Genomic DNA, 26,339 nt, shown 5'->3' on the forward strand with positions numbered 1-26,339 from the left:
ACCCAGGTGATTGATATATGCATTTTTTTCTCTGCCCGTTCTGTTGGTTTTTGTCTTTTGCCCTTCTCCCCCGTCCCTCTTCTCAGCTGTTTCTCTTTCCCTCTTTCTTTCTCCCCTTCTTTCCCCCAGTCAAGTCTGTCCCGTATTCAGTAAGTGAAAATAAAATAAACAATAAAAGGTGAATCAAATGGACCATTACGGCAAGGCTGGGATGGTCAGTTTGGTAAAGTAAATCCGTTGGGCATCTTTCTTTGCCTTTAGACAACAATTCTGATGGCAAAAGAGCCAAACGGGACAGGCAAAAAAAAAAAAAAGATCTCAATGGAAAAAGCTAAAATCATCCTGGATGTTTATACTGAAATGGACCGAGTAATGTATTAGGAATGAAAGTGTGTCTCATCGTGTGAAGGAAATGAAAATAACCAGCCTACGCAGGGCTGAATTCACGGATGCCCTGAAAAAAAAACAAAGTGAAAGAATGATGCAGGCAGGCTAGTCGATTTTGCCAGAAATGTCCTTGCAGCACCTCGGGATGGTATCTAAAAGCAGTCCAGAGAAAACCTGGTGGAAGAAGCTTTTACAGCACGATACAAGATCATACAAGTCAATCTGTGAAATTGCCTTGTGCAGCAAAAGAAGGACTATAAAAAAACTGTAAAAATCCATTTAAAATGCACTTTCCATTTAAACTTGGATCTCATAGAGGCAGAAATAAAATCCCTCACACACACACATTGAAGCATGCAGCTTTGCAACCTGTTTTTACTGAAAGTTGGTTGATAGGAAGCCATTCTGGTGGTTTCATGGTGGTGTTAATGCAGCTGGATGTGGTGTTGGTTTTGCAGCAGTTGAAGACACAGGTGCCGGGTGAAGCCAGGAGAAATGCATTTACAGCCCATAAACAAACATATCTCCTGTAATTTCTACTCTTAAAACCTCCAGTCCATCTCTTCTGGTTGGTACGGATAGATGTTGGCGACTTGACAGAGTCTGATGTTTAATGTGTTTTTTATTGACACTGCAAGCTTGTCACGATGAGTCTGTTTATCTTCCAACACTATCTGTTGTCATGTTGATGTGCAGGTTCATTCATAATGACCTGATGACATCTGGCCCTTGTTTGGAGAGCTCTAAAATAATCAGCAGTAGCGTCTCGATCGCTCTGCTGTGTCAACATCACCTTCCCTGTTCTGGCTTGCTCTTCATGTTGAGAAACATTCCTGATGCATGTCTGAATGCAAGCGCGTGCTTTTGTGGGCAATTAAGTCAACCCAAATAGCAGGAATGGTTTCTTAGGAAGGCTTCTGCCTGATTTCTATACCTCATTCTGCTTATTTCCTCTGTAAATGAATCACAGCTGATGGGGATAACACTGACCGCATGACAGCGCACACTTTTTCTCCCTGAAAAAAGCAGAGAGGAAATCAAATCTCCACATAGTTTCTGCTTCTAGCTTTTAGGAGTCAGAGCAATTGCACCACCCAAGGAAGAATAAAAGAGGAAATTCATTTTAATGTTAAAGTTTAACTATATTTTAATTACTGTAAAAGACCAAGCAGTCGAAGGACACAGACATATAGGGCTAATATATTTTTAAAAAAAAGCAACAAACAATAAAACAAAACAGAAATGTGAAAATAAAATATTCCATGAAATAAGCAGACTTGTGAACACAGGAAGCTGGAACCAATCAGTAGGCCTCACTTCCACTATCTCTCATCATTAAAGTGGACCTCCACACTGTCTGTGTGCATGTGTTTGTTGCTGTTGGAGCCTAATGGAGAATTTTGAGTTGATTAATATTCCTGTGAAAATCCATGAAGTTTATGCTTCAGTTTTGGTAATTAAAACTAGTATTTCTTGTTTTTAGCACTAATTAGCTATGAAAGGATGTGACTTTGTGGGTGTTGCACCCCTGCAGTTTACAGATTTAAGCTCTCCAACCTTTTATCCAGAAATAGTTAGTTCTGCCAAAAGGCTAATGCTGAGGCTTCAGTGTGGAGCCCAAAACATCCACTTTACAAGTTCCTGTCACTTCATTAGGTACTCCTAATAGTATCATCAATCCTTCTGCCTTCTGAAGTGCCTTTACTCTCTATGGAACCACCACCAGGAGGCTGAACCACTGATACGAAGCAGGATGGATCCATGCTTTCATGTTATTGAGTTCTGAACCTAATGAATGCTTATTTGTGTTACTGTTGCATTCCTGTCAGCTGGAAGCAGTCTGGCCACACAGGTTATTGGACAAAGTATTTTGCATCAGTTTCTTTTTAATTACTGACTTGATGCAAAGAAAACTGCATATCTCTTTTAAATTTCTTAGACCACTGTAACTGTACATTTATAGGAGGAAATATTTTTAAACTTAATTGGCCTCCTTTAATACCCGTGGTCCTCTGGGTGGATATTGCTCTGACACCCTGAGCAGGCCATTTTTGTTTGCCTCAGGGTGATGGGTGCTGCCCAAGAGGCGCATTGTGACTCCAAGTGAGGAAGGGAAGGTGGGGGGTTGTATGTGTTTGGTGGGGGGTGTTATTGTCCCCAAGCCTGCGGGAGCTGCCATGCACTCCAGAGCCAACAGCAACACAAGAATGCTGACAGGACAAAGGCCATAACTCCACTTCTATAGCAACACAAGTGAGGCATTGTGTTCATACAGGCACACACATATGCATGTATTCAGTATTACTACAATAACGTGTGCGTGCACACACACACACACACACACACACACACACACACACACACACACACACACACACACACACACACACACACACACACACACACGCAAACTATACTGGAGCAAACTATGCATCTATGCAAGCATGCCAAACACTCATTCATCAACTAGTTTCCCACAGCATGCAACCCCCCTGTAGGACATCTCCATCGCAGGCTGAGAATGGCCAGTCAGTCCTGGGACAATGACTGAGAGAACCAACAAGAAGGATGGGGGGGGGTGTCCATGGTTCAGCTGCAGCAGTGCACGTGTTTGTGGCTTCCTATTGCGTCTACACTTCAAGGCCAGTTCCCACAAACACCTCCTTCACTGTCTAATCCCGCAGTTCTCAAAGTTCTCTTTGGCTTGTGTCACTTTAGAAGTGGGAAAAAGTTCACACACAGTTTTTAAAAATGAAAAACTGAATTTCACTTAAATTGAGGTTGGTGTAATACCGTCATAGTCAAAAAACGACATATTCAGTGTCGTTTTTGTTTATTTTCCTTGAAGCCATGTACCAACCTACCTTATTTCGGCTTCATATTATTCACTGTTGGTCTAATTTAACTTCTGTACTGAGCTGCAGTACTACACAAGAACACCAGTACACACAAGTACGCATACTGTGAACCGGCAATCATTCTGGCTTTGAGCACAGATGCTCCACCCACCCATGTTGCTCATACTTGATGCTTACGAGGGGCAACCAATTAGAAGTAAGCTTGCTTAGTGGGAGGGCAGAAAAGACTATTAAAAACGTTTATGAGAGCTTTTCCATTTGTTCTTTTTCTTTTTGTTACTTTTCTGTAAATTCAGTTCATTTTTTTTAGCACACTGGGATGAAAAAGGCATTAAAATCACAACTGCCCCTCTCTGAGCCTGGTTTCAACGCTGGACTCTTCCTGTTAAAAGCACGTTCAGAGTTGATTATCACCTTACAGTGTAAAGCACCGTAAGGTGACTGTATTTGATGTGTTTCCTTATTTCTGGTTTTAATATAATTTTACCAAATTTCTGCTTATTTTATCACTTTTTGCTCTATTATTTTTATTTGCTTTTATTAGTTTTAACTCATTGTTTTACATAATTATTTTAACTTCTATGTATTTTATTGTCATTTTATTGATTAACCTGTGTGTTTTACGCTATTTTTACCTTTCAATGTTTGTGTTTTCTCTTTGCTTAGTGCACTTACATCTGCTTGTTGTATTGAATCTTTTTTCTGCCACTGCAAAAAATAAAAAACAAAAACTGTTGCCATCCATGAGTCAAAATTTCATCTTATTATCTCAAAATCTGGACTTACTAACTCAAACTTCCGAGAAAATAACTTGAAACTGAGAAAGCAACTATACATTTTGACTTATTTTTTTCTGCTTCTATACTACTACCTTGGGTTCATAATTATTATTATATTATATCAGTCATTTCTGTTTGTTAAAAAAACAAAACAAATATTTATTTATTACTTTAAAAAAAAATCTGTTTCTTCATCGTCCGGGACCGTGTGTACATAATTTTGGTCCACCTTATGTTAACATGTGATGCGAATGACAAATAAAGCTCCTTGAATCCTTTAATCCTTGAATTATTGTATCTGCAAATGAATCTTATTTTTCAAATAGATACTCCTAAATCCTATCCAAACGTATGAATTGGTAACACACGCTAATGCAAAATAAATGCTGTGATATATAAAGTCCAATTTAACATTAAAAGGAAGTAAATCTATATCTCCCTACTTGTACTGTGGCAGTTCTCGTGGTCACATTCCTCTTAGCGTATGCACTCGTTCACCCCTTACCCCGCTGTCTGGAAACAGTGGAGCCGTGACCCCTCTGCCACAAATCTGTGAATGGGCCGCAAACAGGGGAAATGTGGGTCCAAGAGGCTATCCGGTTTGGCTGTGAGAAAATATCCACTCATGCTCACCTCTTGTTGTTGAGGTGAGATAGGTAGACAGGTGAGCGACCTTTGACCCCACCTGCCACGGTGCTCTGCTTGACGCGCCAGGAATGTGTCCACACCTCTCAGCCAACCACGTCATGGCGAGTGGAAAACACGCACCAAGTCTACAGCCAAACGGAGTGTGTGCGCCGGCTCCGGCGCCTCTGTTGTGGTCTACATTCTGCAGTGCTGTGCAAATGTAGGGGAGAGTGTTTTGGGAGCAGGAGTGATGGATGACTTAATGCGAAGGGACACAGGGAGAGGAGCAGGAGGCGTGTGTGTGGGAAAGAGAGCAGTGTGATAAGGATATTTTTGTCCCGTTTATGTGAAGTATTTCAAGGTCTTGGCAGTCGTATCGATTGTTGTTGAAAATACAGTATGCGCGTCAGCAGCAAGGCTTCAGCAGCAAACGGAGGTTGCTCAACAAGACAGTTTTTCTACTTTGTTGCAGTTTTGTCCATCACCGTTTTAATTCTTGTTCCTGTCAGTTTTCTTTTACACATTTGGGAAGCAATAACATTGATTTTGGTCATCATGCATCGCTCCAACTGCCAATGTACCCCGATCATATATCTGTGAACAGTATCCTTCACTCTCATTGGTAGAGAAAAGTTCAGTTTGGGACCTGCCTTCTCTGCCTCTCAGACTGCACATAAAAGAGAGACTGAGGGTGTTTTCATACACAATTGATGCCTTCTTCATTTCCCCCCTTGGTGCGTTTTGTTTGTGCAGATGTGAACCTAAACAACTACAATAAGACGACTTAGATAAACTCCAGAGCGGTTCATTTATGGTGAGAGTGTGATCCGACCTCAATCTGACCCTGCAAGTCTGAGCTAAATGCCTTCCCATGACCAGCTTTCCATTCTGAGATTCGACAGTACACCAGACATACAAATGGAGATATTGCTCCATGTTATCCACTTCTACCAGAACACACCATCTTCATCCTGAAACTAAACGACGGGGAAAATACTACAAGTTTATTTATCGACTGATTTGGACCAGAGTAAATTAACCATAGGCATAAAAACACCCTTAGTTAAAGTGTAAACCACCACATTGGTTTTATTGGAGGCTTAAGTTGCCATATTTGGACCCAAGAGTTAACTGCCAAGTTATTTAGTTAAACCAGTATATCATCTGTAAACTGTAGGAGAGCAATGCAGAGGCACAGTAAAGGCACAATAACATACAACACAATCAGTCACTAAAACTCCACATGGATTTATACAAACATTCAACCATCTATAGATCCCAAAAATGTAAAGTCGGGAATGTTAACATGTGACTTTGTGGGGATTTACTCACTTTTAAAGGCAGACTCAAATGTCCTTTAAAAGAGCTTTCTTTCTAATAACCTCGGCAGCCTATTTTTGGGATGCTGCCAAGACACTGAATCTTAAGATTTGCCAGTTGGATGTGAAGATAGGTATGAGGTGATGCGGGCTGGCATACGAGATCAGATGAAGTGCCAGGTTTTGCAGCTGAGCTTGACTTCATGACCTGTCTGAACTACAGCTGCTTGATTTTATAGACAGATTTTACTTCCCGTGTTTATTAGTTGCTTGTGCCAGACTTTCAAACAGGATCACATTCAGGGTCAGTTTTATCTTCAAATAGCAAAACAGTGGAAAATTATTTCTCACGAGGGGCCTCAATTTTAATTGCATCACTTTGCAAACTGTACTGGTAAGCGCAGGTGTTGCTCGTTTGGCCCCAATCGTGTGTTTCTTGCCTCTGTAGGCTTTCTGAAGGCGCTGCAGTTTATCAGAAGGCTTATCAGTGCTGATAAACGATGGCTAAGTGACAAAAACAAGACGAAATTTGAAGTTATCCTTTAATATTACCATGAAAAAAAAAAAAACAACTGGAGAAAGATATGGCATAATATTTATATAGATATATACAAAATAATACTGTACATGAGCACAAAAAGGAAGGAATAACAAGTTTTCTGATTTCTGAGTGTAAATATGAGCGAAATTAATGTACAGCGTTCTGCATTATAAACATTGGAACGGTTGAAAACTATAGAAAAGCTTAAGAGCTGGACTCAATCTGGACTGTGCTCATAATATATATATATATATATATATATGTACTGCTGCATTCAACCACATTCTCTCTTTCTCTTCCTCTCTCTCTCTCACACACACACTCTCACACACACACACAGACAAATACATTCACGATTGGGGTGAAATCCAGTCGCTCTGATTTCAACACAGGCACACCTGGACTGGCTAAGATTTAACCACCTGTAGTGGCTTGTATGGCTTGTTCAGCGTCACACTTCGCACATTGTGTCTGCAGCACACACACACTTGCTGCCTCTGTGAGTGTGTCCACTGTAAAAAACAAAAAACAAAAAAAGGAAGGTTTTACGTGTGTGCGAGTTTGTATTTTTAATGCTCCTCTGCTTGTGTGTCCATATTCCCTCCTTCTGTCCTTCTGAGGATAAAGTGCTGCAGAGGAGGAGAAAGTGTCGCTCAGTTCTCGGACATGCTGCTGAAATTCTTGAGCTGCAGCAGCGACAGCAAAGAAAACATTTTCTTGACTCCTATATGAGAATGCAAGAATTAGAGACAGATGCGAGATGGACGTGTCTTAATGAAATTACGTCCTGTGTGCTTTTAGCTTGTGCAGTCTGCCACTAGCTTTGAGCTCTCGGCAGTGGAAACAGGTAGGGCCTCAATCTTAGTCCCCGTCCCTTAAAAACCTGCTCTCAGACCTGTGCGACCCAATAATCCACACCTAGAAGATGGGAAACCAACATCCGTCACGTTAGCTGTCCCTCCGGTGCTGTTTTTCTAAATTACCCATCTACCAATTGCAGTCTTTCTTGAGTAAAGTGAGAACTTTGCGGCCCAAACTTGCTTTCCAAGGCTTGACAAAGCTCTTCATGTTGACCAGGAAGCGGCCCTGCTTACGATCCAAGTGGCCAGCCACCAGGTACTCCACGCCTGTGAGGAGAGGTCAGAGGGGTTAAGCACATTTTGGATGTTACCAATGAACAAAGTTGGATGTGCGATTCTTGCCTGGATTGAGGATAGGGCAGGTGCAGCCCCGTGCGGTCCAGGACTCGGGGTAAAGGGTGACGCGACCGCGCTGTATCTTCATTTTGGTATTCTGACTGAGTACCTTCTGAACTTTGACCTCCACCTCAGCATGGGAGCCCTTATCGTGAGCTGCTAGCACTCTCACCTTCAGCACTGGAAGTCAGGGAGAAATGCAACAAGACCTTCAGAGCTGGAGTGTTGTTACACCAGAACAGTGGTGTCAAACTCAAATTCACAGTGGGCCAAAATTCAAAACTGGAACAAGGTCGCGGGCTAACATTAATATTTATTGGAAAAAAAATCTTCCTCCAGATTTAAGAATGAATCTCTTCTTATGGACTCAAACAAGTTTTGCTGAAAAACTGAATATGGAACAAGCAAAGCTTAATACTAAACAATATATATATTAGCTGTATAATACCAGTAGGCCAGCTCTAACAATAATTTGGTATGGCTTCGCGGACCAAATGTAATTAGGCTGCGGGCCAAATTTGGCCCGCGGGCCAGAGTTTGACACCTATGCACCAGAACAACTTCTTTCTGCATTAAAATGCGACAAAACAACGTGATCCATGGAAGGAGGCTGTCGTGGAAAGTTTGGTTACTGGATGAACTTCAAACAAAGTTTTAATCTGATCAGTTTGAAACTCAGATCAGGTTTTCTTCCCCCCCCCCCCCCAAGGGGCTGGAACAGAATTAATCATTCCTCTGAATGCTGGGACTTTTTAAAGTAAAGAAAGTGAATTGTGATGCTTTCTTCAGACATTCATGAAGGTGAGCACGACTAACAACTTGTTAGCCAACTTAGGCTTTTCCTCCTTTGTGACTTTAATAATGACCATAATTTATAAAATTAACTTCAGGTTTTATTCAGTGTGACCTTAAACTAGAAACTGAGATCATAAACTCAACTGGAAAGTGTTTTTAGAGGTCACGGAGCGAGGGTTAAGGCTTTTTGGAATCAGAGGAGTCGCCCCCTGCTGCCCATTAAACAGAATGCAAATGCTGTGAATGATTTGACCTGCATTAGGTAGTGAACATGAGCAGACAAATATCAGCTGAGCAACTAAAGGTAAACATCAGGTTCTTGCTTGTGTTAATTATTTTTCTTGTATGCTGTCTTTATATTTGTAAAGAAGAGTTAACAGGGTACAGGGTGGTTGCCTGAAGTTTGCATGAAAGATGCCAAATTGTCTGCAAACACTTGCCAACTAATCTCGAAGCCATGGTTGGGCAAGTCCAGGCCTCGAGTGCCAGTGCCCTGCAGGTTTTAGATATCACCCTGGGTCCACAGACCTGAATCAAAAGATTAGTTCATTATCAGGCCTCTGGAGAACTTCAAGACATGTTGAGGAGGTAATTTAGCCATTTGAGTAAGTTGTGTTGAATCAAGGACACATCTAAAACCTGCAGGACATTGGCACTCGAGGCCTGGAGTTGCCTACCCCTCTAAGCAGTAGTGAAACTCTGAGAAGCGAACAGCAGACTAAAAATGGAAAAGATTCGTCTTCAAAACAAAAGCTGCACCTTTTGAAAGGTTTTGGTTTCAGCGGTAACATTTAGTTTGAAGGCAAAAGTTTGCCATTTATGATGTGCGTTCCACTTTTTTGCTAATTACTGCTTTTAGCTAACGTCCTCAATGCAAGCTACAGGCAAAAAACCCCCAAAATAAATCTTCAAAAACAAACAAAAAAAATCTTGACTTTTATTTTGTTTTTGTAATTTTTTTAATGAACCATTTTATTACAGGTTCTGTTTAATGTTTTGTTTGCTGTAACATATTCATTTACCAACTTGTGGGATAAATAAAGTACGTATAATTAAAATACAAAGACAGACTGAATCAATGAGCATGAGTATAACAATGTTAGACATAAATACAGTGAAATAGATGATTTACATTTAAATGCATTAAACTAATCAGGTAAAGCCAGGCTTACATGAGTTACAGTGCATGTTTGGAGATGTTTGAATGCTTACCGTATGCATAATTCATGGTGCAAAAGAGTTTGCTGTTGGTCAGACTTTGCTCTTGGCACTCACACTTCTCTGCAGGGGGGACATGCAAGAACAGTTTCATATTTGTAGCATAAATAAATAACTTTTTCTCTATGTGTGTGTGTGTATGTGTGTGTGCGCGCGTGTTGCCTCAGATACTGTATGTGATGTCCTAAGACTAATAATAAGTACAGTGTGTGGCGTCCAGTGAGGAATGTGCCAATAAAAGCTGGAGTTACAGTGTGGTGGTACTGAGGGTCTGCGAGAAGAGACCTCCACTTGGAAACTGTCCTTGCACACACACACACACACACACACACACACACACACACACACACACACACACACACACACACACACACACACACACACACACACACACACAGAGTCATGTTTCCATCCTGGAATCTGCATACCTCAACTTTCAAGCATGTCTTCATACAGCAATGTAATGATTTAAATTACGAGGACTTGCCTTTTGTCCCTAATGTCCCCACAACATGAGTAAAACAAGCACACACTCACACACATCTTTGTTCAATGTCTTTCTGAGAGCGTAGCCAGACTTTCATTACTTAAACATTAACACTTGGTCAGTGGACCGTGAAGGAGGATAAACCACACACACATGGACGCACGCACACACACACTCTCTGTATTGTACCTAAGTGAAGAGCAGAGAAGAGTTCGTCCGTTCTGAAGATTCTGACTGACTCACTGGCGTTTCTGTCCAGGTGGTACAACTCCAGATCAGAGCTGCAACACAACATCGGCATACATGTTATCATAAAACAGGAATTATAGCATCGAAATACACTTAAAGTCCTTAAAGTCAACATCTCTTTAAGCAGAAAAAAAATTCTATTTATATTTAAGGCTACGTACAATTACATGAAAAACACGTTTGACTATTTTAACAGAGCAGACATACTGCCGAGTGATGATACCATACTAACATATTCTCAGTCTCGACCCTGCCTTTGTACTTGCTGTACAAAAACTGGGCAGATATTTGATAATATAAGGACACAAGGTCATGACTAAAAAAAGTTCAGTGCTTCTGTTTTTAGGCGCTACAGTTTTGTTATCAGGAGATAAAAGTTCTTACTCACCCAAACATGCAGTCTCCAGTAAACGGATCACAGTCTCCTGCACATTCACATGGACGGCATCCGTATTCGTGAAAGCCCCAGTATCCCACCATGCACCTGTCGCAGTGGGCTCCACCGACGCCTGGTTTGCAGATGCAGTTCCCGTTTGCGGGGTCACAGAGCGAGCCGTCTGCCAAGTGGAAGGGCATTGAGCCCATGGGGTGACAAGTACATGCTGGGGAAGAAAAAGGTGAAATTAAATTAGATTGGAAGGTTTTTAATTGTAGATGATACTAAAACATCATCCTTGCACTATCTGAGAGGCGAGGTACATACTGGACATGTTGTCAGTTCATTACTGAATTCATAGTCATAAATTCTTATGTGCGTGGTATGTTGTTGATCTGAATAATTCAGAAACTGATTTCCCCACACAACCATAACTAGGGTTTATAGAAAATGGCTAGAAAAAAGAAAAATATCAATCATTAGTGATTCTCTGGGGTAAATATCTTTTGTTGGAGAATGGCCAGAGCGCTTTGACATGATAGGACTCAAATGATCACTTATTAGAGCCAAAAGATGCAGAAGAGCATCTCAAACCTTGAAGCAAATGAGCTACAGCAGCAGAAAACCACATTAAGTGCCACTTTTGTTTGCAGAATCTTATTGAATCAATGCTATGAAGAATTGAGGCAATTCTTAAGGCAAAAAGAGTGTCAAATCTGGTACCAACGGGGTGCTGGTTTAGCTCAGTGTGTTGAGCAGGTGAACACATGCCATACGGTGGCCGGCCTGGGTTTGAGTCGACCCGCTGCCCTTTGCGGCATGTCTTCCCCCCTCTCTCTGCCCCTGCTTTCCTGTCCTGTTTTCACGGTGTCTATCAAATAAAGCTGAAAAAGGCCCCCCAAAAATCTGGTACCAACAAGGTGTACCTAATGAAATACCTGTTCAGAAATACTACACAAAAGACTAAAGAAAAGCAGTGAGCAGTGAGTCCAAAGGTCTGACAGTCTGCTGATTAGCAAATTGCTATTTATCACCTGCACTTAAGTATTTCATCAATTGCTCTATTGTCTGCTTTTGTGGCAGCCACTTAAAACACAAAGGCGTCTCTGTTTTTTTAATCACATGAAGACAGATGTTTATACTTCTTTATTTGTGATCCTAAGCTTTTTCCCAAAGTCGATCAATATGCTTTTAAGGTCTAGAACTCAAATTAATCCTCCTCACATGGATAGATGAACAAATACATACAGTAAAACTCTCAGCCCTCTAATTGTGTACCGATAGGGTGTTTTTCCAACAACCTCCAAAAACAACGAACACACCTTATTACACACCCACCCATGTTTCCATTGGACATCTGAGAAAACTGCTGTCTGCTGGGACCCGGAGTTGTCAGGCCTCCCCCATAAATAAACCGCAGAGAGAAACAAAGAAGGGGTGTTGTTTGGAGTCATTTGTCTTGTGTTTAATGATGCTTGAAGCCTGACTGCCAGTAAATGACTACTTACTGTACACCCAGAAGCTCCCTCAAGCTCCTTTTTCAAATAAATCATGGTGGAGAAAAAAGAAAAAACAACAACTTTAAGCCAGAGGTCTGAATCAGGCAGTTTTCTCAAACCGAACTGAATGTGTTAAATTCACATCGACGACTATAAACAAATGAGATGGCATGCTTTTAGAAACAAAGATTAGAGTTCATTCCTGACCTTAAAGCATGTTTGCCTTCAAACTGTTATCAGAGCGCTTCACGGACTTTATTTGATAAATTGTTCCGAAATAGAAATACAACAGTCAACATGAAAAGTTTTTAAAGCTTATCAGTTTATATAGGCGTTTTCCCCACCTCAGCAGTGAAATGCACACGAATGCTTGAAGTTTGTAGATAAACAGAAGCACCACTGAGTTTTTATGATTAAACTGCAAAAACTGAGTGCTGGTATAGCTCATGTGGGTTAAGGAGGCAACACATATGCTTTGCTATTGCAGAGTCTTGGGTTTGAATCTAACGTTGCCCTTTTGCTGCTACTCTCTCTCTCTCGGCTTTCTGTGCTATCAGAAGGTTAAAAAGCCTAAAAATGCAAAAAACAACAACAAACAAACAAACAAAAACAAACTCTATGCTAGTTAAAGTTTGAGATAAAAAGACTGAATTTGGTCTCAGGGGCAGCAGCCTAAGCAGAGAAACCCAAACCTTCCTCTCCCCAGGTCTTAGCCAGCCTAAGACCTGGGGAGAGGAAGGTTTGGAAGATGTAATCTCCTAAGTTTGTCCTGGGTCTGGTTTGGGGCCTCCTCTCGTGAGGAAATACCAAGACCATCTCACTCAGGAGCCACCCAGAAGGAATCCTAGTCAGCTGCCTCCTTTCGATGTGGAGTAGCTGTATTCCTAGCCCCTCCTGAATAATTTAATTCTTTATCCTACCACTAAATGTAACTGAGCCTCCAGGAGCTCCACAAATGATTTTTTTAAGCTCCTAGCAAACACTCAAACAAAAACAAACCACAACAGTCACATAACTTACTTGGCAGAAACAATAAAGATAATCAATATCTATAACGTAAGCCATGTCCCAGCACACAGTTCTTTTCAGTTAGCTGCTCCCATTAACTGATCCATGTTGGGAGGTAAGCTAATGCCAGTTAAGATTAGTCACAAGAAATCTAGTTTTATCTAAATAGTTTTATAAAAAGGAACACATCATGCCACGATCTAAAGAAACACCTGACAAACAAAGTCACAGACATCTATCAGTCTGGAAAGCGTTACAAAGCCATTTCTAAAGGTTTAGGCCTCCAAGGAACCATGGTGAGAGCCGTTATACACAAATACAAAAAACATGAAACAGTGGTGAAGCGTCCCAGGAGTGACCGGCCAACCAGAAGTACTCCAAAAGTACAGTGATGACTCCTCCAGGAAGTCATAAAAGACCCCAGAAAAACACTAAGGAACCACAGTCTTCACATAGCTCAGTTAATGTCAGAGTTCCGAATCCTGAATCCGACTGAGATCCTGTGGCATGCTCTTAAAAAGGCAGCTCATGCTTGAAAACCTTCCAATGTGGCTGAATTACAACAATTCTGCAAAAGATGAGTGGGCAAAAATTTCTCCACGGCGCTGTAAAATACTCATTGCCAGTTACTGCAAATGCTTGTTTGCTGTTGTTGCTGCTAATAGGTGGACCAACCAGTTATTTGGTTTAGGGGGCAATCACTTTTTCGCACAGGGCCATGTAGGTTCCCCCTACCCTTAATAATAAAAACCTTCATTTGAAAATGCATTTTGTGTTTACTTGTGTTATCTTTGTCTAATATTTAAATTTGTTTGACGATCTGAAACATTTAAGTGGGACTTGAATGCTAAAAAATAGAAATGAGGAAGTGGGCAAACACTTTTTCCACACCGCTGTAAATACAATAACAGGCGACGGGAGTTACATGACCCAAACTGTGCCTTTGACCCAAGAGAACGATGTCAACTGTCAAACCAAACAGTTTATCAGACAACTCACCCACACAAAGATAAGATTGAACTCCATCAGAAGACCTAGCAATACAGTACCAATAAAATCATAAAGATATCACATTTATATCCTTTATAGATGTGGGCATGTAAAAAAGGCCATATCAGCACTCTCTTAGGAAGCATCCTGCACAGGTAAATAATTAATAGAGATCACAGCGCCACCTCAGTGCCATTTAAAACCAAGACACGTGTGACGGTGTGTTTGGCAAGCGTGTGAATTTTCATATTTGTGTGAAAATTTATGACCACTTGAAGGATTCACAATGCAACAACTCCTGTAAGCAAATATGTGCGTCTAAGAAACCTGTCAGCTGCAAGAGCTCTGACAATGAAGACTTTATGAGTGTGTGCTGAGACATGATACGACACCTGCCCGAACAACCACGAGAAAACCCACTACAGACATAAATCCCCACACACACAAACACACACTGTAACTCTCCCTCCTGATAAACGGCTTTGGTGTGTACCAGCTTGCGTGAAGCTTGACAAGAGTGTTTTCTTTCGCGGGCCCCTCAGAGGCTGGAATGAAAAAAATGTTCCTCACAACGGAGGGAAATTCCTCCATTGTCAGCGAGCTGCTGCAGTGGGATTACACAACCTGAACCTTCATTTTAGGGGTTCTCCAAGCATGTTGTTGCTCCTTTTTTCTAATCAGTCAGCCTTCATTAGTTATTATCCCAGAGGTGAGTTTTTGGGTGTAAAGCACCGAACCTAATGACTGAAATCACACCTGCTGTAAAGAAGGCATGCATCTGTTTCTGTGACCTTATCAGAGATGCAGAGATATGAGAAAACGTCAGAAAATCTGGAAGGACAATAAATGAGGTTGTATAAGTCCATACAGTATGCAATTTATCAACTACTCACTGTTCCTGAACTGCCAGACAGAACAGCAAGAGACTTGGTACACATGCTGCAGGACATGACAAGCTTAAAAAGTTATGGAACATCACAGGTGGCATGGTCTCCATATTTCAGAAACTGCTTGTCTACTGGAATTTCCCCAAACATCCATCTCTTGGGCAACAGTAACTCAAATAGCCACCTGCTACAAGCAAGGGATGCAGAAGAGCATCTCAGCCCTTAGAGCTGATGAGCTACATCAGCAGAAGACCACACCAGCTGCCAGTCCTTACTAAAACTGGACAATGGTCATATAATGAAATATATGATGATATAATGGTGTTTGTTTAAACACCGCCTGAGCATTGTCGCTGACCATGTCCATCTCTTTATGACCACAGTGTTCCCATCTTCTGATGGCTGCTTCCAGCAGGATAACACAGGACAATGAGTTCACTGTACTCATACGGCCTCCACAGTCACCAGATCGCAGTCCAATAGCGCTCATTTAGGATGTAGTGGAACAGGTGATTTGCATCATGGATGTCAACATGGACCAAAATCTCTGAGGAATGTTTTCAGCAACTTGTTGAATCTGCGCCACAAAGAGTTAAGGCAGTTCACAAGGCAAAAAGGGTTCAACTTGGTAGCAGGAAGTTGTACGTAACAAACTGGCCAATCAGTGTCTATAAAAAACAGACAAAGCCACTGTGACATCGCCCACTGGTTAGTGAATTCATACACAAGTGAAGCTTTCAGATGTGTTTCCACCATTGCTATTTTAGTGTACTGAAACCAGACATGACAAGTAGATCTGAAACCCAGAACACTGCACACTCATACAGTAACAATGTATCAACCATAAGGTGATGGAGAAGCACACCCCATTTTATCCTCCTGTTTGTCTCCAATTAGGAATATGTGTTTAATACATGACTATAAATCCTGATGAATTAATCATCTGTAGCCCTAGTTTAAAGTTAATTTTAACTGTGTTTACTAAGGTCAAAGATTCAGGGAGCTGAAGGGTTGCTTTTGACCTTTCTTGCAACCAGAGGAGTCCCCCCCTGCTGGCTGCTAGTTTCATGGCAGGACTTTCTTCTAGAGCAGGGGTGTCAAACTCAAATACACAGTGGGCCAAAATTCAAAACTGGATCAAAGTCGCAGGCTAACATTAATATTCATTGAAAAAAAATCTTCCTCCAAATATAACAAGGAATCTTTTCTTATGGACTCAAACAAGTTTTGCTGAAAAACTGAGCATGGAACAAGCAAAGCTTAATACTAAACAATATATAAAACTTATATAAACGTATATATAACTTAATATTGCACACATGCAAAATCGAAATTCCAATTAAATAACACATCAGTGGAATTCATTTCTTAAATAAAAATTGTATTTGCAGCCAAAACACCAACAGAGCATTCTGGGAATTGTAGTATTAGCAGTACATGAACTGTATAATACCAGCAGGCCAGCTCTAATAGTAATTTTGTATGGCTTCGCGGGCCAAATGTAATTAGGCTACAGGCCAAATTTGGCCCGCGGGCCAGAGTTTGACACCTATGTTCTAGAGTAATGCTGTTACGTTAACTAACAGCGACTCTAACTACAACTCTCTAACTACAAAGAAGTTATTTTTTTAAACTTCATTGTTAATTTTCATTCTATTTTTTCTGCTTTGAAGTGTTGAGTTTGGCATTTTGCCTCAGCTATCTTAGTTTGGATAAGCAAAGAGTGGATCCTCCTGAAGAACCTAGGACTCTGCACACTCATACAGTAATAACCCTTCTGTCACAAGGTTTCTCTCTTACTGTCGATTATCATTTATTTTACTCTGAATAGGATCATAATTTCCAAAACGCATAAGGCTGTGTAGTAAAAATGACTGGAAACTACTGAATTATATTATAAACTAAACTGATGTGTTAATGAGGTCATAAATCAGGTAAGAAATTGGATCATTTTGGATTCGTATGACCAAAATACTCCCCACCCCTCTGGTGGCCATTCATATACAGTCTGTCTTTTGTAGAGCAGAGCTGCAGACACTTTTTCTTGTTTTTCAGACATGATTTATTCATGCCCAGACACAGATTTGCTGCTGAGTATTTTACAGGTTCTTATAAATGTCTGCTTGTATTTATCTTGAAATGAATCTCTTGAATTATATAATGCAAGAATTTCACTCACATGTGCTGTACCAATGTACCTGCACATGTGATGTGACAATAAAAGCGATTTGATTTGCACGATGAAATCAAACCCTGAAAGACGGCAAATTGGGCTGATAGCCAACATGTTCTTCCCTCTGTGTTTTTGAACGGTCTGCTGCTACTTGATACACACACACACACACACACACACACACACACACACACACACACTTTCCTTGGCGTTCATTTCCAGCATACCTGTGGGGATGAGTTCACAAATCTGACAGATAATCAGAGGGAGACTGTAGCCACCGGTCTGTGTTTATGGATGACTATCTCATGTTTACTTAACACTCACCTCTTCACAACCCCCCCCCCCCCCCCCACACACACACACACACACACACACACACACAGTGACGGAGAAAGGACCGTCACACATTCACAGCTAACAATCAAGCTCTGAGTCACATCTTAAAAATGGCAGAACAAACCGAGATGGACAAGCAGGAGTTTTATGATGAACTTTGAGTCAAGACACAAGTATGCCTCCATCTGATGATTAACTATGGAGTAACTGGATGGAGAATGGGGCATCTGCTGCCTCTGAGACACACACACACACACACACACACACACACACACACACACACACACACACACACACACACACACAGAGCCAGGTGCCCGTGAGGACTGAGTGTTATGCAGCATGTTCTGGCTTGTGATCTCCGTCCTCTGCATTCCTGAGAAAAATCAAAGGGCTGTGCCAGTATGGTGCATTTGTCACCACTGGTCTAATGCTGTGACTCCATATTGAATGTCGTGTGCCAGTGAAATTCCTATTATCATTCCAAATAGATAGCAGTTTTATAAAATATACTGTAGAAAGTAAATGGACAGTCAAGAACACGGCTGAGCTTTTAGCTGCTCTTTCACATTTAAAAAGATACTTCAGTAGAAGCAACTTGATTACTCGTTTCATCCAAGGTATGGATGAAACGTTAGATGGACTACTGCAGCAGAAGATCACACCAGGTCCGCTCCCATTAACTAAGAACAGGAAACTGAGGCTAAAATTCACACCCGCTCTGACAAGACTCTGTTTCTGCTACAAGATTCAGATTGAAGGGTCAGAATTTGCCATGATTTTCACGTTAATATGAACTTCTGACCTCTATGAAAGCTCTGAGAAATGTTTCCAGCACCTTGGTGGATCTGTGACATGAAGATCTAAGACAGCTCTGAAGGACAAAGGGTCCAACTTGGCACCAGCAAAGTGTTACCAATGAGGGTATATAGACTTACATCAAGGGTGTCTAACATAGATTAATTCATGGGGCACATACAGTTCATTTTGTGGGCTTGTTCATTTTAAATTTACATCTGAAACATTTGACGATCTCTAATAAAGTTGATGCCACCAACTGTGCTCCTAAAAGTCTGCCTCCCACTATAGTTTAGTAAAATGTGTGTGCAGCTTACGTTTGCAGGAGTCGGGGGCGGCGTGCGGTCGGTTGGGATCTCTGTAAAAGCCTGGCTTGCATTTCTCACACTGTCGCCCTTCAGTGTTGTGCAGACAATCGCAGATGCCTCCGCTTCGCTGGCCAGACTCTCGCCACGCTGTCCAATCAAAGCGGCAGTTCTGAGCGTGTCCGTTACACTTGCACTCTGGTGTGAGAAGAAGAAGATAGTCATCAAGAATGAAAATATCAGACTGGCAACTGGCTATATGTACAAATGTTTCAGAGAGCATTTGGAGGCTGTTCGTTCTGATATTTTAGTAAAGTATGAAGGTTTTCAATAACCTTTCCTAGATTTAAGATTTACAGGCTAAGTTTTAATACAAGAGTCCTGTGGTGGAAAAAGGTGTGAACAATTTTGTTTGACTCACTCCGACATTCATGCGGCGCTCCCGTCAGTCCATCGGCAGGCTGCCACGGTCTGTCGTTGTACAGAGGAGCGCAGCGCTCGCAGTGATCACCTGCAGTGTTGTGTCTGCACACACACTTCCCATGGACCTGTGAGAGAGAGCTCATTAGCAACAAGCAGCATGAAAGACGGAGGTAAAGATGGACAAATAGCAGGAACAAAGAGGTCAGTGTGATGGAAAGGACAAGCTTCTTCACTCTCTCTTAACCACTTTCTTCCTTTTTTAATCGCTCCTATTCTCTTGGTCCAAAATCAGTGAATGGAGATTTATTGTTTGGCTTCATGGCTAGAAACGGGAATGGGCCTCAGCTCTGAAAAGCCTGCGTGTGTGTGTGTTTATGAGTATGTGTGTACGAGTGCAAGTATGCAGCGCTGAGAGCACAATAACAATCTCCTTGTCATTCCTGTGAGCTGGAATGCCATGCATGCTGGATAATGATTGAATGGGGGGGGGGGGGGCAAAGCATCTGAGGAAGCTCTTTATTTGTTTGTGTTACACCGTGCAACTGCAATGTAGGACACAATTACACGGCAACTGCAGGGGTACACTCGCAATAATCACCGTGCACACAGGCGTGCAAAATAATTGCAAACGCACACAGATTCTTTGCACTCATTTCCCACGGTGTCGTGATGCGTCATACCTTGTCCCCGGTTCAAAAATCCTATAGGAGCACGGCCACATGCAGCATGCCCTCTGCCTGAACTGACCCCAGATCAGCCCCGCAATGTCGAGGTGAACACGCACACACATGACTGGTTTCACACACCGGTTTTAATCACACTAATAGGAGGAGAAATTGCACAAATGAGAGGTCCGGGTAATCAGGAGACATGATTACACGTTCAGCAAAGAGTAGTGATTAATATAAAGTGTGCAAAGAAAGGAGGGGAAAGAGGAGAAGCAGAAAAAGCCAGGAAAAAACTCTGGCTTAAGTCCACACGGCTGGTATTTCAACCCACATGTTTACCATACGGCGATATGCCATAGTTAACACACACCCAATGATGCAAACTCATCAAGACTGTGGACAAGGGGGGCTGGCCTGTCTGTGCATTTATGTACTTTTACACAAAGACCATTACCGGTTCCCAAAAGTTCCCAAAGAAGTACAAATATTTTAGTATTTGCACGGCAGTTATAAGTAAATACCACAGCTGTAGGTGTGCTTGATTTATCTCCTTAACAGCTCCACAAAAGCTTTGAGACAGATGAAAGCATTACAGGCTCATTAACTATTACCACTTTATAAAATGCCTTTTCTGAGTTCAGGTTTTACATAGCTGAGGTTTTCTCGTGTTAAATGTAACATAACAAATAAAGGCCTATTACAGCTCTACCAGGGCCTGATGTGACACTGGACTGGTGGGCATGTCTTGCACCTTAGGACTGTTGACTCAGATTATACTTAAAACCTTAGGCTGCAGTCTCACAGGCCCAGAGACAGGAAGTCGTCATCTTCTCTCTCACCGGAGCCTTTTGGTAATGGAGCAGTGAGTCACCCAGACAGTAAATGGTGAGTGTAGCTGCCAGCAACCGCTCGCCAACCGGTCAGGAATACACATCCTTCCCCAGGGACCGGAGGTCACCAGCTGGTCTCTGGCTTGTGTTAATGAGGCCTGAGGTAGAGCGCTTGGCAGCTGACTCCAATCAGCAATTAGCTGAGGAGCGCTGAGGCTCCAGGAAAGGACAGTGCCTTTGCAGGATTGTCACTGTGTGGTTTGTGACGTTCATGAGAATACATAAAAATGCATAAATAAAAGGTTTAAAAGGCTTTTTTCTCCCTTCTTCTACTGCACATGTACAAAGTTACAGAACATTTTGGCTTCATTTATAGCTTAATCCTGAGCCAGCATTGAGCAGTGTCTCTGGGTCCTCTCAGAAGAGGAAATTAAAAAAATATGAATGTTGAACTTTTAACCAAATAGTTATTATGTAATCTCACTGTTAATGCCATATATTTGTGCACATCTGTAACGCTGATGGACATTGGAACAAAAGAAACCGGATAAATGCTGCAATGAGTGATACCCCTCTTGTATAAGGCCCATTGGAGTTAGTGTGAAAGACAAACGAGGCAAAGATTTAAGTGAGAGAAATGAAAACAGTCGGATGGACTGGAGCATTGCTCATTAGTTAAAGTGAGTGTGACCTCTGTAGTACTATTTGTTTAAGTAGGGGCAATAAACATTTTTGTTTATTACTTAAACAAAAATGGCAAGTTTACATTATAAGCTATAACCGAGCAAAGTGATCGAACATCAGACTGAATTTAAGGACCTATACAGTCGTCGTCTCCATCAGCTCTTACACCCTGCTTTCAGCTTCTCCTTCCTTGACACGTCTTCTCTGTTTTCACTCTTTCCAGTTTGATAGTTGTCCTCTCGCTTTCTCCCTCGTCGTCTCTCACATTTTCTCTGGCTAATTTTGAATCCTCCTGTTTTTCCTCACAGTTGCCGTCAGTTACAGGTGTATCTGACAGCTCAGGTGAAAGCAGGATTCATACAGATGAGGGGCCGTTTAATTTAAATGATTCCACTGTGTATTATTGTTGTCAGGACATCATTCACTCCTTCACAGCCTCACTGGTTGCACTCGTCTCTGAGCTGCTCTCGGTAGGTAATTACTGAAATTAACTGTTATTAAATCACCTGGAGAACTTTGCACTCCTTTTTTTCATGTTCCCATGGCTCACTAAAAGCCTGGCCATTATTTATTTTATTTTTTATTTTTTTTCATTAACATTTAGGAATCACTGTACAGTACCATCAACTTCAACAATTTGTTACTACACAAACTTTTTTTTTTTAACAACAAAAATATCCATACAAAAGGGAAAAAAAAAAAAAAACCCACAGAACAACAACAACAAAACATGTGGAAAGTGAGATTTTATTACCCTTAATATAACTAATATATCCTCCAGTCTTCTAGTAGTTAACAAAGTCAAAATCAAAATCTGGCCTGCGTTTTACTTTGCACTCCTAGCAGTTTTTTTTTAACACCAAAACAGGGTTTTGTGCCGGCATAGATCTCATAGATTGATATCTTTGGCCACTTATTTTGTGTGCATAAAATAACGTTAAAATGACAGAAAATTTCAACAACATAAGCTATATAATTAGGGGTGCAACAATACTCGTATCGATATTGAACCGTTCGATACAGTGCTTTCGGTTCGGTACGCATATGTATCGAACAATACAACATTTTTAATTTATTTTATCAACTTTTCTTCTGACAATGCTGTCTGTGTTGAGCGCTCAGTGGATCTGCGTTCGACTGCTCCGCCTAGGCTGCACTGTCGAGTGCAGAGCCATTGAGCGCAGCGCAAGCTAGCAAGACAGAAGCTAAGCTTGTTGCAACATGGCAACTACCTCAACGCTACCCGAAATTGAACCTCCCCCACCCTCATTCAGATCTGGCGTTAGGAACTATCTTGGTGACGTATGACCCTGATGGTAAGCGCATCATGGACAAAAGTAAAACAGTATGTTGGATGTGCCACGCAATGCTCAATTGGTGGGAACTAGTGCATTAGCGCAGTTAGCTTGTTAACGTGTTGACGCCGTCCAGCCCCACCCACTGGGTGATCCTGTTAACTCGTTAATGGAGATTTGCGGCATTATGGCATTAAAGTCATTTTAACGAGATTAACGCTGACAGCACTAGTGGGAACACAACGAATACGACTGCACATTTACGCCGACATCATCCTAGTGCAAAGACAAGTGGAAGCAGACAAAAACAACAAGCATGCATGCTACAAACTTCACCAGAGTCATTTAGACAGCCGTTAGCACATGATTCTCCTTATGGGGACCTGATATGTTTAATATGCTGCTGAGAATATAGCCCAGAAGAAGCGTATAGTATAGCTTTTATTTTTGGAAAGAGCCATTTCTCTGTAATAAACTCTTTTCCAAAGATGAGTGATTTCTCGATCAGATAGATTTATTTTATTTTATTACTTTGTTGTTTCAGCAACATTACATTTAAAAACTGTACGTTTGAGTTAAAATATATATTTATAATTTTAATAAATGACAAATTAAAAAAGGCATGAACATTTTTTGTATCGAAAAAATATCGAACCGTGACACCAAAGTATCGAACCGAACCGTGAATTTTGTGTATCGTTGCACTCCTAATATATAGCTATATATTTTATAATCTTTCTTGTGAAAAAAAAAAAAGTGGTGGAATGTTGCTTCCGTGCGTTTGAGCAGCTCTGCTCCTGTGGGTCCATAAATAAACTGTCTTATCTGTTTTATCCATGTTTTTAACTTCAGTTCCTGTCACCTGCATTTTGTCCCTCTCGGGATACAGCTTATCTTTAAAAAAAATTTCAAGTTATTAACTTAAAAGATGACTCAGATTAAAATTATTCTTCCACCCTCTCATGTTTCTGAAGTGGTTCCACACTTTTATCTTGTTTATTTCGGTCTGAGTCAGATGATGAGTTTGCAAACTTGTGGTTTGGTTCCTTTCACAAACAGAAAACTCAAAGTGAACCAAAATGCATCACTAAGAACCTGAGTGCATCAGTCTGGGTTGGATTATGATTTGAATCACGTTCCCACCATAAATGAACTGTTCTGGAGATCATCTGCAGCCAAACTTAGAACTCCTTTTTAAAAGGTGCGGTTGTTTTTGGTCCCCACCAAAGTTCGCACTGTGTTCAGGTCGGCAAAAAACAAACCCCATCAAGAGGCGGTGAAATGAACCAGAGCTTGATTCAAATGGACTAAACAGGATGTGTGAAACAGGCCCTGCTCTTTATTTGATGACAGCTTTTTCTCATTCACTTGCATGCTTAATGGTCAGCAGCTACTCTGGAAGTGAAAACTCATCCCAGAGCTCAGGGTCACACTCAGAACAGAGCGATCCCTGACAGAACTGATTTCCCCCTGACAGAACTGATTTCCCCCTGACAGAACTGATTTCCCCCTGACAGTTCAGTTGCAGGCACGGGATGCCATTAAATGTGCTTGTGTTAGCTTTGTGGCTAATCACGCAGAACTACAAAGCCTCCTGTGGGTGGACGGGAGGACAAAACCAACAAACAGAGCAACCCTTCAGTCTCTCAGTGACTATCAGAGCCACTTTCTCTGCTGATTACGCCAAACAGGCACACTTAGAGCAGACAAAACACTGCATGCCTGAGAAAACGTGCACACCACACACACGCACGCACGCACACACACACACACACACACACACACACACCATGTGTGATAAAAGTACACATTTGGATAGAGAAGTGAATACTGCATTGTTTGCTTAGCACACAGAATGGCAAATTTAGAAGTTTGCACATGTTTACAGTATGAAGAACCCCAAAAATGTATAACAACACACACACGCACACACGCACGCACACACAAAGCTTTCTCAGAGCGATCACTAATCTCTGCCCTCATCTCCTGTCCTGTGCAGCACTGCTTGTTTGGGTTTTGTCAGAAACAGCAGCTCTGGTTCGAAACGGAGACATAAAACAAACTGCTGATAGGCGGGACAAAAATGCGTTTATATAACCTCACCTGTGTGTTTACCGAACGTTCCCGCATGGCACACAGCGCAATCACGCTCCAATGACCTGAGGTAATTTTGTGAGGACCGTTAAGGCAGATTTACACTTCGAACTGTAACGCTCACGTGCAGCTAGAATAATACTTGCTGTAAAAAAAAAAGAAAAAAGAAAAAAGTAGTATTCTCCACCATTCTACATTCGAATGATTTATTGTAATTATCTTAGCATGCAGAGGAGGGTTTTTCTGCCCTGTCCTTTTACAGTCTTATTCAGACGATTTTTCATCCCACTGATGGAGGAAATCCTGATGAAAATACTCAGCGGAGCTACTTGGAATTTCTTGGCATGCAAACAGTCAGATTAAAAGATTGAAAGAGCTGTGGCCAATAAATTGTTTATCACCAGATTCATGGCAAAAATGCTCGTATCAGCAATAAAAACACACTCGAACGACCTCATTCATTTATCACACGGAATACCGAACACGTTCGCTGTTTCATATCAGTTTAAAAAATTAGCACTCTGGGTTTTTTCAGCTGCATGTCTCAAGGGGATATAACTTTATCATTTCATGCTCCGCTTGACTGATTAATTAAAAGGATAATACGTGGACGCAGCAGTGCCCACTTCACTGGGGAGCAGCTGTTTCTTGGGGTCTTCTTTAACAGGATGGAAAGAGTGGAATGGGAGAGAACTTAAAGCGGAGCTGTGGATTTACCAGTCAATCTATGTTACTGCTATCACCTTTGACCACATGTTGTGGGCAGTGACAGAAAGAATTAGATTTTGGATAAAAGTGGTGGAAGTGAGGCTCATCTGAAGGCTTGGGCTCACCTTATCAGGTGAGGAGCTCAGTCATTCAGGAGGGAGTTTTTTGATCCACGTAAAAAAAGCCAGCTGAGGTGGTTCCAGCATCTGGCTAGGATTGTTCAATTATTAGGACACAGTGGAGAGATTTTGCCTCCCAGGTGGTTTAGGAATGCCACCACGACCCCCCTGGAGAGTTGGAGGTGGTGGTTGGAGCCCACACCCGGATAAATAGATAGAAAAGGGATAGATGGAACCATGTAAAGTAAAGAATGGTTTAGTTTGTCAGATTTTCTTTAAAAAGTTTTATCCTTTTGCACCTTTGGACCTCTTCTAGCACTGCTAATATCTTTAGATCAGTCCCCAAACACCTGCATGTGCGCACCTGTGACGACTGTGGATCTCAAACTACTACAAAGAGGAAACCTTCTGTATCAGACTGGCCTAACTTTCACGTCACTGCCAATGAGAGCTTGGCTAGAATCCAGAGACCAAGTTTACAAAGGTTACAGTCTAAACCCTAAAAAGTGAGCATCAGATCAGGGATGATGCTCACTTTTTCTGATATTCTGGTTGTGCACTAACAGAAAAACAAAAAACAAAATAGGAAGTAGAGCTTGAGGTGGAAGCTCTACTTCTATTTTCAAAGATGAAGATTATTACGTGGATGAAGAAGACAATGAAAACGAATAAAATGAAGATGAAAAT

The 26,339-nt window shown here is 41.5% G+C and overlaps 1 protein-coding gene across 1 annotated transcript in view; it reads right to left on the reverse strand.

Moving 5' to 3' along the window:
• Positions 1–7,035: 7,035 nt before the first annotated feature.
• The window catches only part of ntn4 (netrin 4), a 31,275-nt gene continuing 11,971 nt past the window's right edge, over positions 7,036–26,339 (reverse strand). The window contains exons 4-10 of the mRNA XM_026147475.1: positions 19,253–19,379; positions 18,844–19,029; positions 10,845–11,058; positions 10,397–10,488; positions 9,715–9,783; positions 7,714–7,887; positions 7,036–7,638 (exon numbers count right to left, since the gene is read on the reverse strand). Of these exons, the coding sequence (XP_026003260.1) occupies positions 7,499–7,638; positions 7,714–7,887; positions 9,715–9,783; positions 10,397–10,488; positions 10,845–11,058; positions 18,844–19,029; positions 19,253–19,379 (1,002 nt within the window). The 3' untranslated portion in view covers positions 7,036–7,498. The remainder of the gene's footprint in view (positions 7,639–7,713; positions 7,888–9,714; positions 9,784–10,396; positions 10,489–10,844; positions 11,059–18,843; positions 19,030–19,252; positions 19,380–26,339) is intronic.

The sequence above is a fragment of the Astatotilapia calliptera genome, chromosome 17, assembly GCF_900246225.1.
Source record: "Astatotilapia calliptera chromosome 17, fAstCal1.2, whole genome shotgun sequence".
Taxonomy (NCBI): Eukaryota; Metazoa; Chordata; class Actinopteri; order Cichliformes; family Cichlidae; genus Astatotilapia; species Astatotilapia calliptera.